Below are 17,833 nucleotides of genomic sequence, written 5' to 3'. Positions count from 1 at the left end.
CTGATCAGGTTATTTGGTGATTTATAGTGAACGATTGTGTCACAGTGTATGTCCTCACCCAGGGCTGCTGCAGAACCACTTGGAGTCCCTAGTTACGGCACTGGGTTACACTATAGTACACATGTACTTGGAGTTAAACTGATGGGGATAAAACTGAGTTTGGAGAAGTCATGTAGTTTTGATGAAAGGGCTTTTCTTTCTATTTATAGATTTAACAATACATTTTTGGGAGTGGAGTTTAATTTAGGGGGAGCAGTTTTATCTGTGGATGATTTGTGTGAAGGAGAAGCAGGGTTAAAAGTTCCCATGAAGCAAGGTGATAACATTGGGTTTATGTATGAAGCAGCGAAAAGCGTGGAGAAGTGGACCAGTGGAGAAGTTGCCCATGATCCTGTGCCACCTGTGTAACCTTCTTACTAATAGGCCACTTATACACAGGAATACTGGAGATATAGGGCAAAATTTACTAAGCAGCGGGTTCTAAACCCCGGCAGTTTGGTGGCGGTTTGATGGCGGGTTCTAAACCCCAGGGGTTTGATTGCGGTTTAGCGGCGGTTTCTAAATGACAGCCCTCTGTTACAGGTCGCGGTCACGACTTGTCTCTTTTGAGCAGTTTACCCAGCCAGGACGGGGTTACACCAGTTTCTACTGTTGCTAGGTGATCGGCACGCCTTAGGAAGTGACGTGTCATCCACTGTGATTGGTGGTTCCTCCTATTTGTACACATTGGACTTTTGCAGACTATAGCATATCTGTGAGTTCTATCGGCTTGGCTGCATGGTCAGCGTTCTGCTCCTCTTCGTGGTGCAGATTTTGTTCTTCCCGAAGTGGCTTCCGTGCTCCGGATCTCCAGCTTCCCTACAGCTTCTTAGCCGCACCTATACTACCGTGCTGCCATCGGCTCTCCAAGCCGCAGCACCGACTACCTACTCCTCTACCATCGGCTCTTGCCACACTTTCGATACATTTGCCGCACCAACAGCTTCCGTGCTGTCCCCGGCTCTCCAGCTTCTTGTATGGCTTTCAAGCTGCACCTGTACTACCGTGCTGCCATCGGCTCTCCAAGCCGCAGCACCGACTACCTACCCCCCTACCATCAGCTCTTGCCGCACCTTTGGCACCTTTGCTGCACCAACAGCTTCCGTGCTGTCCCCGGCTCTTCAGCTTCTTCTACGGCTTCCAAGCCACACCTACACCACTGTGCTGCCATCGGCTCTCCAAGCCGCAGCATTTACTGTAGACTGTCTACCAACAGCTATTGCCGCACCATCGGCGCACAAGCCGCATCATCTGCATATTGGCATATTTGCCGCACCTTCGGCACATTTGCCGCACCATTGGCTCCCAAAGCCACAGCATTACCATTCACTATCTAGCAAAGGCTATTGCCGCACCTTCGGCACACAAGCCGCACCATCGGCACATTTGACGCATCATCGGCTCCCAAAGCCACAGCACTACTATTGACTGTCTACCATCGGCACATAAGATGCACCACTGGCACATTTTCTGCACTATCGGCTCCCAAAGCCACAACATTACTTTTGGCTGTCTATAACCGGCTATTGCCGCATCATCGGCACACAAGCCGCACCATCGGCACATTTGCCGCACCATTGGCACACTTCACACCAACGGCTCCCAAGTCGCATCTCTTCAGCTGTATCATCTGCTCTTCCTGGACAAAACTCTCTCCTTTCATCTCAGGATTCCTGTTGACACTCCTGTAAGCTGCTACTACTCCGAGCAGTAAGTCCAGGCGGCCGCCTAAGTACCGGTGAGCTCTTCATCTCTAAGGGAACAACGAGCGGTTGTTAGTGGCGGAAGACCTCATAGCCTGAGTTCTAGATGGCTTACTAGGAGTGGTCACTGGAGATCGTAACACCCTGTTCTATTCTTTTCTAAAATCTGTTTTGACTGCGGTTTTGTGGTGGTTTTGCAGCGGTTTTGGCCTTAGTGAATCTGCGGATAGCAAACCCGCCACTTAGTAAATTTTGTGCATAGTATTTAAACTGCAATTACAGGCAGTGGCTGCTCTCCACCCAGCATGCTAACATTGTTATACCTACACTGTCAGGGACAGCCCTGGGAAAAAACTGCTTTATTTGATATGAACTGAGCCTGAAACTTCAAAGTTTATTCCTATATGTATTTAATGTGCATCCTACATTAATTGTCACTATTTAGGGCACTTTTTCAGATTTTGAGACCTCTTGATAATATGTATTTTATTTCATTGCACAGGTAATGGGGGATGTTGGCTGGAAGTATACAAGCTGCCCAAAGACACTTGGCTAAAGGAACTGGAGCATTCCCCGGTTACTGTAAGAGCAGCAGGCACATTACTATCAGTCTGCTTTAATACCAGGAGTATGATGAGCTATGGTGACCTAGATGCATTGACAAGAGTCATTTACAAACCATAAATGGGCAGCTCTTTTTTATGCTAGTTCACATAATTGTCCACCAAGTACATTTCCAGGTGCATTGCCCCCCGATAGGCTTTGGAAACATCTCCATAAAATCAATTTTGCCTATTTTTGCAGGTTTGTAGATACTTGGGCCCTGATTCAGAGCCGGACGCTCTGACCAGAGCGCTCGCTCTGAATCAGGGCCCACCTCCATAATTATGGAGCGTCCTCCTGGACGCTCGTATAGCTGTGGGTCACCACCCACAGCCTATACGAGCGTGCAGGTTGATGGTCGCGATGGTCTTGACCATCGCGACCATCGCCACTGCGAGCCGGAGCCTGCGGTTGAGTTTCTCAACCGCAAGGCCCGGAGTGATTTTGGCTCTATCAGAGCCAAAATCACTCCCACTGACATCACTAGTGATGTCAGTGAGCCGGCTTCTGATGGTAGGCGTTCCCTTGGGAACGCCCCCGTCTGGGAGGCACGCCCCCGGCTCGCCCTCCAAAGGGGGCGTGCTGTCAATCAACATCGACAGCACGCCCCCTTTGATCAGACACAACGAGCGAAGGAAAGTCCTTCGCTCGTCGCGTCTCGCGCATGCGCACGACGGAGCTCCCTCCGTCGTGCGCATGCTCAGTGCACACCATCGACCCACTTGCGAGCGGACAGCCGCTCGCGAGTGGGTCTGAATCAGGCCCTTAGAAAATACACCTTGTGGCAGGAGTAAAGACATCACCAACACCTCTCCACTTTAGGACCCCCAACCCCATTTACACTTTTCAGTTTTCTCTTGCTTGGTTTAGTCTCATTTATGTCTTAAAGTAATATGAGAGTGAGGGGACAGTCAGTCAGTTTTACAGACTCAGGGCCTGATTCATTACAGATCGCTATTGCGATTGCAGCTGCGATTACGCACGCAGACACACTGCGAAAATATGCTAATGTTTGCAATCGCAATTCCGACGCAGCCCAACATAAGGAAGCCCACATCCCCTTACTCACATGCATAATACTTTGCAATTCTGCGATACCATCAGTAACATCGAGTACCATCGGTGCCTCGCGCACAATTACAACAGGTCTGACCTCAGAATTTGCTAACCTCGTCGCACACAGTGAAAGCTTAAGCTGCGTATGCCATCGCAGTGGCTAATTTATGCACGCCCCTGTAACGGCGTTCAAACGCACTGACATGCCTGTGTTTCCCCGACCACCGCCATTCAACTCCCCCAAACGGTCACTTCCTGTCAATCACTCTGCGATGGGTCTGCGCAGTCACTGCAATCAAAGTGAAGTTTTCACGCACGTGTACTGCGATGTATGCGCAGTATGCAACAATCAGCCGCCTGCATGCGTAATCGCAGTTGTGATCCGTAATGAATCAGTTCCTGAATCATTCTGAATACAGTGGTTAATTGCAAAATAAAAAAAATCAACTGAAAGTGCAACAAAAGACTATGCGCTCGATTCAGACCCGCTCGCTAGATGCGTACGCTCCTTCCCAGTGTATGCAAATTCGTCACACACCCAGCAAGGCAGGCGATCGCACGGCAAGGCATAAGCACACCCACTATGTCTTGGCGTGCAATCGCTTTGTGAATGTAGACGCCCACCAGCCTGTCCTAAGACGCCCATTTGCGCACGTCATCTCCAGGAAGTGTATGCAACCATCGGTACATCGGGTACCATCTGAAGCGAACGCAGTGCTTGAGGTTGACTATACCTTACCGCAAGCACTTCAGTGTAAAAAACAAACAGGTGACGTGTACAATGATGCTCCGTCTTAATTATGCACGCCTCTGAAATGGCGTTAAGACGCTCAGGCACACCTGCATTCTCATCTCCACTCCCCCATTTCTAGCTGCCTGCCCTTGTTACCACCCACAAACAGCTTGACCTGTCACTCATTCAGCTGGGCTGTCTATGCTGGGCGAGCGTACGCTTCCCGATCGCTCTGACTAGTTCGCACACGCGAACTGCGATTTATGCACAGAATGCGAAAATCGTCCAGCTACGAGCGAACGCTTCTTAGCGTCCAGGACTGAATCCGCTTCTATGTGCCAACTTATAAAATGGGGAGCGCTTCCCTAAAGACGAACACTCCTGATGGGTGCATAGAAAATAATCATAATGTTACACTGTATTAGACTTTTATAGCTTATATAGTGCTTACAGCATGTTAATTATTTTATATTAAGCTTTCAGCACTAATCCTCTGGAGCTGGATGTCTGTAGAAGATGATAATCTGCTTTTGACACAGGAGGTGTTGGCAGTATTGAAAATCAAAACTCTCTTTTTTTAACTTTATAGATGTTAGAAATGAAATTAAACATTTATTAATACAACCTTTAAGTATTCCCATTAGGGGTGATATTACCAACACCAATATTATTGTGTTGTGCATAAGGCCATTAGTATTTCATAAATTGATTTATGGCGTGCCACAACAAATATCAACACAGTCCACACAAAGAGAAAAGACCTGAAGTGAGGACGGAAGTGATAGCATTGTGGCCTGGGGGGCACATAGTATGAAATTAGTGTATCAACTAACCTATATTTTTATGGGCATCTTGTTCTTAAAAGCTTCCTTACTCCACTCAGTTGGTTTACTTTTACTCCCCCAGAGTATTTATCATACAAGTTTTATGATGTCAATACTCTGTAACTATATTGCAGAGGCAAACTGTAATGCCTTTATCAATCTCATTACATATCAAGCCATGTATTTTACCATTATAATCTAATAACCCATCTAAAGGCAGAATAATAAATCTTGCGTATTATAGCATAAACAAAATAAAATGTTGTGAGTGTAAGAACATGTTTTTCCAGGTCACATAGAATGTTAATAAAGGATTTATCTCAAATCAGATCAGTGTAAAGGCTAATTCTGATACACTGCGTGATATAATACCCACAAAGGCACAGCAGTCATCGGATATAAAAGAGCATACAATTTAGAGATGCTTCGGTAATGTTAAATTAGGGTTGGTTACGGGATACCGGTGGTCAGGATCCCGATGCCAGCATCCCAACAGGGTTTGAATACCGACACTTGTCGGTTTATTTCCGCTGAAAAATAACATTTATTTTGTTACATCCTGTATTGCAGCCAGCTGGTACACCTGTTATAACGGAGCCAAGGGTCACACAGCCAGTGCTTCTAATGAAGATTAAGCCACCTAAAGCACTTGCAGGTAACATTATAATGATCTCTGTAAAACAAGCAGTAATCTGTCATAATATAACATAAGGTTAGCATTTTAGTACGCATGTTCTTGGATACTGTAAATCAGAGTACATTCTGGATATCTTGGTTGGATGGTGTGAGATCTGAAACAGGGACGTGGCCATCCATACTGTGGTAGCAGCAGTGATATCTGGCAATTAGCCACAACATGACCCGGATGTTGGACCTGAATGTAAGCCATTGGGTTGTTGTGGTGCATGTTGTTATATGCAGCTGGAAGGTGACTGCTCGTCCTGTAGCAGAATGTCCATGTCTCAATTACACCATATGGGGTCAGCTAAGGCTTAATGGCAGTGTGTGTAAATAGAATCGTATCGTATTTAAATTAGTATTTCTGATTGCACATAGCAAATCCCTATCCCAGTCATACCATCCTGGAAGCTACATACAAAAAGGTGTGTTTCAGTCTACAGGTTGGGTTTCCCTCAGTTCGATGGTTAGGTGAAGGGACTTCATGGCCAGTAACATCATTCATTTTCCCTTGCTCTCCATAGTGGTGCTAAGGAAACTTATACCCCTTTTCCACCAAAACTCCGGGTCTGACCCGGAGTTGGAACAGGGGACCTGATTCAGATCCGGTCGCAAGTGCTGAGCGCTCGCAACCGGGTCGATGGTGGCCCACAGCGCATGCGCACGACGAAGCCGGCTCCGTCGTGCGCATGCGTGAGACCCGGCTAGCGACGGGCAATCCCCTTTGGTGCAAGCTGTCGATGTTGAGTGACAGCTCGCCCCCTTTGGTGGGCTGGCCGGGGGGGTGGCTACCCAAACGGAAGCGTTCCCATGAGAACGCCTGCCATTTGGGGACGGCCCCACTGACATTACGAGTGATGTCAGTGGAGAGATTCCGGCTCTGTTAGAGCCGAAATCTCTCTGGGGCTTGCGGCCACGAGACCCTACCACAAGGGTCTCGTCGCAAGCCCGATGGTCGCGATGGTCTTGACCATCGCGACCATCATCATGGCCGCTCGCAATAGCTGTGGGTGGTCACCCACAGCTATGCGAGCGGCCAAGAGGCCAATCCCAAAAAAAAAAGCCCGGCCCTGATTCAGAGCGAGCGCACTGTCAGAGCGAGCGGCTTTGAATGAGGCCCAGGGTTCTTATCCGGATCAGACACAGAATTTTGCCGGCGCCGACTCGGGATATTCCCGAGTCGGCACCGCTCACACAGGAGTCGGGACTGCATAGACCCGGCTTTTCCGGCGTGTAAGTGGTCGTTTGGAGATGACGTCATCTCCAAGCGCCACTGAAGCCAGACCAATAGGCCGGCTAGCAGCGCACTCCAGGTCCTCGTGACCCGGAGTGTGCTGTTCTCACAGCAGGGTGTCACAGGCTAAGCCCATGTTAAACCCTGCTATTTACCTGGGTTGGATTGCCGGGTCACTTGACCCGGTGATCCAACCCTCTCCCCTTTTACACCAGGGAGCTGCCCGGGTTAACCCTTCAATAACCCGGGTTTTAGCTCCGGTGTAAAAGGGGTATTAGTGATGTCTGGCTTCCACAATAGATACTGTGTTGTGCACATCACGCTGGGTTTATTTTCCCCTCCTCACCTGAGCTGTAACAGGTCATTTATAATAGTGAAATACCACCTAGTATTACATTGCTTTTACAATGCAGAGGTGCATAAATGGATCCTCCTAAATGCATGGTAAAAATAAAATCCATAAAAAAAAAGAAAGAAAGATGAAATTCACGGGTATTTGTTAAATATATTGGCGCGCCACTTGAAAAAAAAAAACAAACTCCAGTCATCCGTCATTCCAAAGGATTAAGTTAGCTAGAGCAGATGGTCAGACAAATGTTGTCAATCCAACTCCTTTGAGACCCTTGCACTATGGTGTTTTGTACACATAATTAATATTTAAACAAAATGACATTCAGAATAAACTATTTACCAGTGTTTCTGGACCAATAATTTTGTTAGAGGTTGCATTAACTACCCAAATTTGCCCCCTATACTGTACTTGGGAGAACAACCTGATTTTGTGTTACATTGTTCGTTGGTGGCTTTATTTGAGTGAGAACAACTATAGGAAGAATCGTGGTAAAATATGTTTTTGCCTATTTTTCCTGGCATTCAGTATACAACAACCACAAAAGATCATCTGCACTGGTCATAAATGACCATTAGTCTGTGATAATTCAAAATAAATAACGGGTAAAGGTGGACAGGTAAAAGGCCACTGCTTCAGTAATAAAAGGGAGGCCAGCTTGGAAAGAAATTGTGTCCGTTACCGGTCCACCCCATGTACCTTGCATCGTATATTTACAGTCAATAAAACAATATATTACAGCCACTGTAATTCTAGCAATTTCTGTATTTTTTTCTAATAAGATACAGAATCCCAGTATCCATGTTAGCCCCCTAGGAAACCTTTAACTCCAAAGGTTATGCTTAGATTGTTCGGACAGATTTACAGGTCTTGATCCACTTTGGCCACACATGTAAAAAGGCAATAGAGAGCGAGCTACTCTTTTGGTGGTAGAATAAAATGGGACATACAATTGTAGTTTTATTACTTTTAGTGGTTGATAATGGTTGGCGGAAGCCCTTATACATTGCACTGTGGATCAGTGAATATGATAGCGCTATGATGTGTAGCCAATTAAAAACATGTTTCTGCACAAATATACCTGGGAGTGGACATTTTTTCAAAAATTATCTTTTATTGGATGAGAGTAAGCACAAAATTGAAAAATTAGATGTAATAGTAAAATATAATACTTTTTTAAACTTAGTCATTATTAATATTTAAAATTTATATTTCTAATAAAAATAGAATTTGCTATGCACTGGTGTACACAACATAGCAGTGATTGTAGATGATAAGGCAGATGAGGGTATCAACTCTTTGAAGAAGAGTAGCTGAATAGCCACGATCAACATATCAAGTTTATTATGTTTTCACATATACATTATGCATCACAGAGTATATACATTGAAAGAGACATTGGTTGTGAAGGTAAGCTTTCAAAAAAGTTGACTGTATTGTTTGGTGGCCGTGGCCAATCAACTGTGACATTTGTCAGTATGCTTTACTGATCAAACATCCCTTGTATTTGCCATTATGATTCTGAGGTTTTAAATTGTACCCTCTCTGGAGGAGATTTTAATCATGTTGCTTTTGTAATTTAGGAAGTTCATTCAAAACTGTGCAGGAGGCTGTGCAGGGCTGTGAAGACAGCAGTGTGTTTGGGACTGGACAGAATCATATCATCAGTTCTCATCAGTGGGATCAACAAGAGGCGATATTTATCGGCATGCTTGAAAAGTATCTGCACTTAGATCTGCCGAAGGCGCCACAAGGAGGGATGTCCAGGTAAAAGAGAGAGCCAATGCTAAAAAAGTACACTCCTGACTATTCTACCAACCTAGGGATGGACATTGGAAGCCCACCATCAAATGATGGCTGGGCTTCCGCTAATGAAACTTTTAATGCGATGGTAACTAACCATCGCATCAAAAGAATTTGATGGTAAAGAAATCATATGATCAGCGCATGTGCAAAAACCCCTTAAATAGCACCCCACGGTCGTTACTGATTTTAAACTACTGAATTCAGCTGTATTTTAACATCGGATGGCCATCGCTACCATACTATGTGATGGCGGCTACCAGGACCGGACTGGCCATCGGGCTCTTCTGGCGAATGCCAGAAGGGCCGATGGTCAAATGGGCCGGTGCGGCTGAGCGCACGCTTACCCGGCACTGCAGCACCGCCTCCTGGGCGGCGCCATGTTTGTTTACTATGTGCCGTGGCCGGCGGCTGTGTGTGAGTATCACATTGGGGCATTTGCAATCTGGGCAGGCGAGTGGGTGGCCGCACGCTATTCAGCCAGCTCCTGTGTGCTGGCAACATGCTGGGCTACCTGGTGTTATGTGCGGCCGCGTCATGACGTAGTGACGTCTTTACGCGGCTGCGTAATGATGTCATGACGCGGCCAGGTATGAGGATGCGTGGCGGGGGTGGGGCCCTTGGGCAATCTGGCTGGACGCCTCCTGTGGTTATGAAAAGCCTACTGCGGGCGGGGGCAGAATTTGAGCAAAGCCTACTTCAGAGACATCTGATGGATGGACACCCGTTGGATGCTATCTGTAGACGCCGACGCCGTACAGTACATGTAATGTACCAGTAATTTTAAAATATTAGCCAGATCTGGTCTTATATCTTAACAACACTGGAACTTGTTCATTTATATTTGCTCATTATACCTGATTGTGTTATTATTTAAATTCACTTGTTTTAGATCCTTGCTCTTATTGCTTTGTTCTCTCATGTACATTTCAGGCAGATATACCTGCACTCATATTTATATAAATTAACCCATATTTATAGTGAAAATAGATTTGCTGGCCAAGAGGGTGGTCTCTGCAGGGGTGCAATATGTTCTCATCTTCTATGGGAGAAGCTGGAAGGGTAGGGGTATCTTGTTTCTGGTTGCTGCTGGCTGGGCATACAAATATGCATTATCTTGGCAATACAAGACTGTTTAAGGAATGGGTATGTAATGCCGGCTGTCGGGATGCCTCCTGTCAAGGGGGTCGGGTAAGTATATTTACCCTTCTCCCCTAAACCTCCCTTCTTGTACCCTAACCCTCCCCGTTAGTGCCTAAACCTTAGTTTCCCCCCTTTCTTGCCTAAACCTAAATATCCCCCATTAGTACCTACCCCCCCCCCCCCCAGAGGTGCCTAAACCTAACCTCCCCCACCCCGCACCCTAATCCTAACCCTCCCCGGTGTCTAACCCTACGCCTAGTGCCTAACCCTAACTCCGCACCCTAACCCTCCCCTAACTGGCGATACCTACCTTCTTGATGCTAGCGTTGGGGATACTGCTGTTGGGATTAAGGCGCCAGTATTTAGACTGTCGGCATCCCACATGCCAGGATGCCAACTACATCCCATAGGGATCATTGTGCCTTATACCCAATGCAGGGAAATGGCAGAGATAATCCCATTTGAATTTATATATCTGATTTATTTATTTTCTTTATATAACAGCTACATAATGGGGGTAAGGTGCAATCAGGGAGATTTCTACTGCTTCAGGGAGTCTCCCTGACAATGAAGGAGAGCTGACAAGTATGGGTGTAATGTTATGAAGGGGCACTACTGTGTGGCATAATTTGAATTGGGGGTACTATTGTATGATCAGTCCCCTTCGCAATGAGACCACACTCTCCATGCGCCGCTGTCTCTCCCTACTTAAATTGTGAATGGGGACACCTATGCTCTTTATGTACACAAAGCACCAGAAGGTGGAGTTACGGCTCTGCTTTGGTGTGCACAGATGTGTCCTCCTCTGTGTTCAGCATTCCTTTTCTAAACAATTCCTACAGTGATTACCATCTAATCCTCAACAACTGCTAAGATAGGGCTTGGTCAATTGGGAAAATGCCTTCCCTTGTCTTTGTGTGACTTACACCAGTGGTTCTCAAACTTGGTCCTCAGGACCCAACACAGTTGATGTTTTCCAGGTCACCCAACAGGTGCACAGCTGTATTCATTACTCACTGACACATTTTAAAAGATCCACAGGTGGAGCTAATTATTTCACTTGTGATTCTGTGAGGAGACCTGGAAAACATGCACTGTTTGGGGTCCTGAGGACCAAGTTTGAGAACCTGTGACTTACACCAATGAAGTGCCAGCTTTACCTAACAGAACCAACCAAATGCCTGACTATGGGACATGTTTGAATCCCCTGCAGGGTGAGCTCTCCGCTCTGTATGTGTATTTTAATAGAGATTGATGTACATAGCGTTCTGCTAGGCTGTTTCAGCGGGGCACCGCGCTCTGCCCTATTTCTGAAGGGTAGAAAGCACTCTGCCCTCCAGCGTGGCGACCCGCTGAAATAGCCTGCGGGTTCTGTCCACTGCTGCCCACGGGTTGGGAAAACAGCAGAGCTGCAGTCACTGCCGCTGAATAGGCATGCGCCCAGCATCCATTCACAGTGGCCGCTGCACTTGAGGACTGCCCGGCATGTCCGTAAGTGTCGGGCACACCCCCAAGAGAGACTAGCAGGGAACGCGTCATAAAGACACGCCCCCTTTTCATTGACCATGTCCCCTTTTCATGCGCGCGCGCCTTCGGCGCATAAAAGTGCCCTAGCTCTAGGTCCGGCGCCCTGCCTGCCGCCGGACCTAGAGTGAACACTATGTACACTTGTATGTTCTAATATTAATTATATCTGTGATGGCATAAGCTAAGTGGGAGGAGTCAGGAGTAGTAAGGGGAGGAGTCTATGTCAGGAGCCAGATGCAGACGTGAGGTGGGCCTGTGTGATTTAAATGCCAGGGCCTATTTTTAGTCCCAGTCTGGCCCTGGCGGCTACCATCGGAAAGCTGCCATCGAATGATGAAAACACTACCATCAAAAGGAGTGACATACCAGGATAAAATGTATATGCTGAGAGTAAAGAAAACTGCAGTGTGATGGATATGATTGCTGTTGTTCTTATTGGAATATGTGAAGAATTATTTACTTAACTCAAGTGACTAACATGAAACATATAATAGACATCTCAGAAAATATACATAATCTAATAACTTGTGGCTAATAACTTACGTCCTGTGAACAACTGATGAAGCACGCTCTGTCTTTTGCTGCAAAGTATATCAGCATAGCTTTAATTCCTCCATACATACAATAATATTATTGTACTAACATATTATACTTTTTCAAACCTATGCACTTGTTACATTGTCCTTATTTGACTTCTTGTTTTACTCATTTAGTTGCTCTGTGATTATTCAATGGTGTGCCTAATTCTGATGAACTAATACAGAGGTTCTCAAACTTGGTACTCAGGACCCCACACAGGTCACGTTTTCTAGGTCACCCAGCAGGTGCACAGGTATATTCATTACTCACTGACATATTTTAAAAGATCCACAGGGGGAGCTAATTATTTTGCTTGCGATTCTGTGAGGAGACCTGAAAAACATGCACTGTTTGGGGTCCTGAGGACCGAGATTGAGAACCTAAACATTCCTACTGCTTACTGAATGGTGTCCCTAAATCTAATGTGCTAATACATGCCTACTGCTTACTGAATGGTGTACCTAAATCTAATGTGCTAATACATGCCTACTGCTTACTGAATTCTGTCCGTAAATCTGATGTACTAATGCATGCCTACTGTTTTCTGAATGCTGTCCGTAAATCTGATGTACTAATACATGCCTACTGCTTACTGAATGCTGTCCATAAATCTGATGCACTAATGCATGCCTACTGTTTACTGAATGCTGTCTGTAAATCTGATGTACTAATGCATGCCTACTACTTACTGAATGGTGTCCGTAAATCTGATGTACTAATGCATGCCTACTGCTTACTGAATGCTGTCCGTAAATCTGATGTACTAATGCATGCCTACTGCTTACTGAATTCTGTCCGTAAATCTGATGTACTAATACATGCCTACTGCTTACTGAATGCGTCCATAAATCTAATGCACTAATGCATGCCTACTGTTTACTGAATGCTGTCCGTAAATCTGATGTACTAATGCATGCCTACTACTTACTGAATGGTGTCCGTAAATCTGATGTACTAATGCATTCCTACTGCTTACTGAATGGTGTCCGTAAATCTGATGTACTAATGCATGCCTACTACTTACTGAATGGTGTCCATAAATCTAATGCACTAATGCATGCCTACTGTTTACTGAATGCTGTCCGTAAATCTGATGTACTAATGCATTCCTACTGCTTACTGAATGCTGTCCGTAAATCTGATGTACTAATGCATGCCTACTACTTACTGAATGGTGTCCCTAAATCTGATGTACTAATGCATGCCTACTGCTTACTGAATGGTGTCCCTAAATCTAATGTACTAATGCATGCCTACTACTTACTGAATGGTGTCCCTAAATGTGATGTACTAATGCATTCCTACTGCTTACTGAATGGTGTCCGTAAATCTGATGTACTAATACATGCCTACTGCTTACTGAATGGTGTCCGTAAATCTGATGTATTAATACATGCCTACTGCTTACTGAATGGTGTCCGTAAATCTGATGTACTAATACATGCCTACTGCTTACTGAATGGTGTCCCTAAATCTGATGTACTAATGCATGCCTACTGCTTACTGAATGGTGTCCCTAAATCTAATGTACTAATGCATGCCCACTACTTACTGAATGGTGTCCCTAAATGTGATGTACTAATGCATTCCTACTGCTTACTGAATGGTGTTCGTAAATCTGATGTACTAATACATGCCTACTGCTTACTGAATGGTGTCCGTAAATCTGATGTATTAATACATGCCTACTGCTTACTGAATGGTGTCCGTAAATCTGATGTACTAATACATGCCTACTGCTTACTGAATGGTGTCCCTAAATCTGATGTACTAATGCATGCCTACTACTTACTGAATGGTGTCCCTAAATCTGATGTACTAATGCATGCCTACTACTTACTGAATGGTGTCCCTAAATCTGATGTACTAATGCATGCCTACTGCTTACTGAATGGTGTCCCTAAATCTGATGTACTAATGCATGCCTACTACTTGTTGAATGGTGTCCCTAAATCTGATGTACTAATGCATGCCTACTACTTGTTGAATGGTATCCCTAAATCTGATGTACTAATGCATGCCTACTACTTGTTGAATGGTGTCCCTAAATCTAATGTACTAATACATGCCTACTGCTTACTGAATGGTGTCCCTAAATCTGATGTACTAATGCATGCCTACTACTTACTGAATGGTGTCCCTAAATCTGATGTACTAATGCATGCCTACTACTTACTGAATGGTGTCCCTAAATCTGATGTACTAATGCATGCCTACTGCTTACTGAATGGTGTCCGTAAATCTGATGTACTAATGCATGCCTACTACTTACTGAATGGTGTCCATAAATCTAATGCACTAATGCATGCCTACTGTTTACTGAATGCTGTCCGTAAATCTGATGTACTAATGCATTCCTACTGCTTACTGAATGCTGTCCGTAAATCTGATGTACTAATGCATGCCTACTACTTACTGAATGGTGTCCCTAAATCTGATGTACTAATGCATGCCTACTGCTTACTGAATGGTGTCCCTAAATCTAATGTACTAATGCATGCCTACTACTTACTGAATGGTGTCCCTAAATGTGATGTACTAATGCATTCCTACTGCTTACTGAATGGTGTCCGTAAATCTGATGTACTAATACATGCCTACTGCTTACTGAATGGTGTCCGTAAATCTGATGTATTAATACATGCCTACTGCTTACTGAATGGTGTCCGTAAATCTGATGTACTAATACATGCCTACTGCTTACTGAATGGTGTCCCTAAATCTGATGTACTAATGCATGCCTACTGCTTACTGAATGGTGTCCCTAAATCTAATGTACTAATGCATGCCCACTACTTACTGAATGGTGTCCCTAAATGTGATGTACTAATGCATTCCTACTGCTTACTGAATGGTGTCCGTAAATCTGATGTACTAATACATGCCTACTGCTTACTGAATGGTGTCCGTAAATCTGATGTATTAATACATGCCTACTGCTTACTGAATGGTGTCCGTAAATCTGATGTACTAATACATGCCTACTGCTTACTGAATGGTGTCCCTAAATCTGATGTACTAATGCATGCCTACTACTTACTGAATGGTGTCCCTAAATCTGATGTACTAATGCATGCCTACTACTTACTGAATGGTGTCCCTAAATCTGATGTACTAATGCATGCCTACTGCTTACTGAATGGTGTCCCTAAATCTGATGTACTAATGCATGCCTACTACTTGTTGAATGGTGTCCCTAAATCTGATGTACTAATGCATGCCTACTACTTGTTGAATGGTATCCCTAAATCTGATGTACTAATGCATGCCTACTACTTGTTGAATGGTGTCCCTAAATCTAATGTACTAATACATGCCTACTGCTTACTGAATGGTGTCCCTAAATCTGATGTACTAATGCATGCCTACTACTTACTGAATGGTGTCCCTAAATCTGATGTACTAATGCATGCCTACTACTTACTGAATGGTGTCCCTAAATCTGATGTACTAATGCATGCCTACTGCTTACTGAATGGTGTCCCTAAATCTGATGTACTAATGCATGCCTACTACTTGTTGAATGGTTTCCCTAAATCTGATGTACTAATGCATGCCTACTACTTGTTGAATGGTGTCCCTAAATCTGATGTACTAATGCATGCCTACTACTTGTTGAATGGTGTCCCTAAATCTAATGTACTAATACATGCCTACTACTTACTGAATGGTGTCCCTAAATCTGATGTACTAATGCATGCCTACTGCTTACTGAATGGTGTCCCTAAATCTAATGTACTAATGCATGCCTACTACTTACTGAATGGTGTCCCTAAATCTGATGTACTAATGCATGCCTACTGCTTACTGAATGGTGTCCCTAAATCTAATGTACTAATGCATGCCTACTGCTTACTGAATGGTGTCCCTAAATCTGATGTACTAATGCATGCCTACTACTTGTTGAATGGTGTCTCTAAATCTGATGTACTAATGCATGCCTACTACTTGTTGAATGGTGTCTCTAAATCTGATGTACTAATGCATGCCTACTACTTGTTGAATGGTGTCCCTAAATCTAATGTACTAATACATGCCTACTACTTACTGAATGGTGTCCCTAAATCTGATGTACTAATGCATGCCTACTGCTTACTGAATGGTGTCCCTAAATCTAATGTACTAATGCATGCCTACTGCTTACTGAATGGTGTCCCTAAATGTGATGTACTAATGCATTCCTACTGCTTACTGAATGGTGTCCGTAAATCTGATGTACTAATGCATGCCTACTACTTGTTGAATGGTGTCCCTAAATCTGATGTACTAATGCATGCCTACTGCTTACTGAATGGTGTCCCTAAATCTGATGTACTAATGTATGCCTACTGCTTACTGAATGGTGTCCCTAAATCTGATGTACTAATGCATGCCTACTACTTACTGAATGGTGTCCCTAAATCTGATGTACTAATGCATGCCTACTGCTTACTGAATGGTGTCCCTAAATCTAATGTACTAATGCATGCCTACTACTTACTGAATGGTTTTCCTAAATGTGATGTACTAATGCATTCCTACTGCTTACTGAATGGTGTCCGTAAATCTGATGTACTAATACATGCCTACTGCTTACTGAATGGTGTCCGTAAATCTGATGTATTAATACATGCCTACTGCTTACTGAATGGTGTCCGTAAATCTGATGTACTAATACATGCCTAATGCTTACTGAATGGTGGGCCTGATTCAGAGCCGCTCGTAAGCGGCCGCTCGTTCGTTCCGAGCGATGTTTGCCCAACTGCGCATGCGTACGGATCGTAATACGCATGCGCGAACCAGTCAGTGCGGCCGAAAATCGTTTGTTCGCTAAATAGCGAATGCCTGCTAATATGAGTGACAGGAGGAGGCGTAAGTGGGTGGTAACAGGGGAAGGTGCTTGAAAACGGGGAGTGGAGATCAGAACGCAGACGTGCTTAAAGGTCAAAACGGGCGTTTTATGGGTGTGCATAATTAATACAGCAGCGTCACTGACCACGTCACTGGGTTATTTTATAGTCAGAACTGCTCGCAAATTTGTGGTAGCAAAAACCAACCACAAAAATAGCAGCAGTTCATACGCTGGTCGATGTACTCGATTAATCTAATAAATAGCGGACATGACTTAGGATGCGAGCGGCCAGGGGGCGTAGTTATCCAAAAAACGATTGCAAGTTTTGTTCGCTCGTTCAGACCTAGAGGCATGAACAGACCGCAAAGAACGAACGGTTCATTTGAATAGCCACCCCTTTTTTTGGAACAAACGACCGCAAATAGCGACCGGCTCTGAATCAGGCCCAGTGTCCCTAAATCTGATGTACTAATACATGCCTACTACATTGTAATGAGCATGTGAATTGTAAATAACCTATTTCTGCTTTGTTTAGGCACACCATGTTTCACTTTCTCCCGCCTAATAAACTGTTATGCAGTGATACAGATGCTGTGCATGCAGGTAGGCACATCTTACATGTTACAGACAAAAATAATAAGTCAGCCCTAGAATTGTTGGATATCATTGGAATCGTTATCACATAAAAGGGAGATTGTGAAAGGATGGGGGGAGGGAATGATTTTCATCGT

The 17,833-nt window shown here is 44.5% G+C and overlaps 1 protein-coding gene across 5 annotated transcripts in view; it reads left to right on the top strand.

Annotated features, from left to right (window-relative positions):
- Positions 1 to 17,833, top strand: part of WDR93 (WD repeat domain 93) — an 83,289-nt gene that overhangs the window by 25,316 nt on the left and 40,140 nt on the right. For all 5 annotated transcript variants that reach the window (XR_015878440.1, XM_088473029.1, XM_088473030.1 and 2 more), the window contains exons 6-9: positions 2,245 to 2,324; positions 5,529 to 5,613; positions 8,803 to 8,986; positions 17,638 to 17,705. Coding sequence is in view for 4 of the 5 variants with exons in the window: in XM_088473029.1 (XP_088329155.1) it covers positions 2,245 to 2,324; positions 5,529 to 5,613; positions 8,803 to 8,986; positions 17,638 to 17,705 (417 nt within the window). In the remaining variant the exon portion in view is untranslated. The remainder of the gene's footprint in view (positions 1 to 2,244; positions 2,325 to 5,528; positions 5,614 to 8,802; positions 8,987 to 17,637; positions 17,706 to 17,833) is intronic.

The sequence above is a fragment of the Taudactylus pleione genome, unplaced genomic scaffold (assembly GCF_031769625.1).
Source record: "Taudactylus pleione unplaced genomic scaffold, aTauple2 ptg000129l, whole genome shotgun sequence".
Lineage (NCBI taxonomy): Eukaryota > Metazoa > Chordata > Amphibia > Anura > Myobatrachidae > Taudactylus > Taudactylus pleione.
The sequence above is the reverse complement of the archived record's forward strand: the minus strand, read 5'-3'. Positions and strand labels throughout refer to the sequence as shown.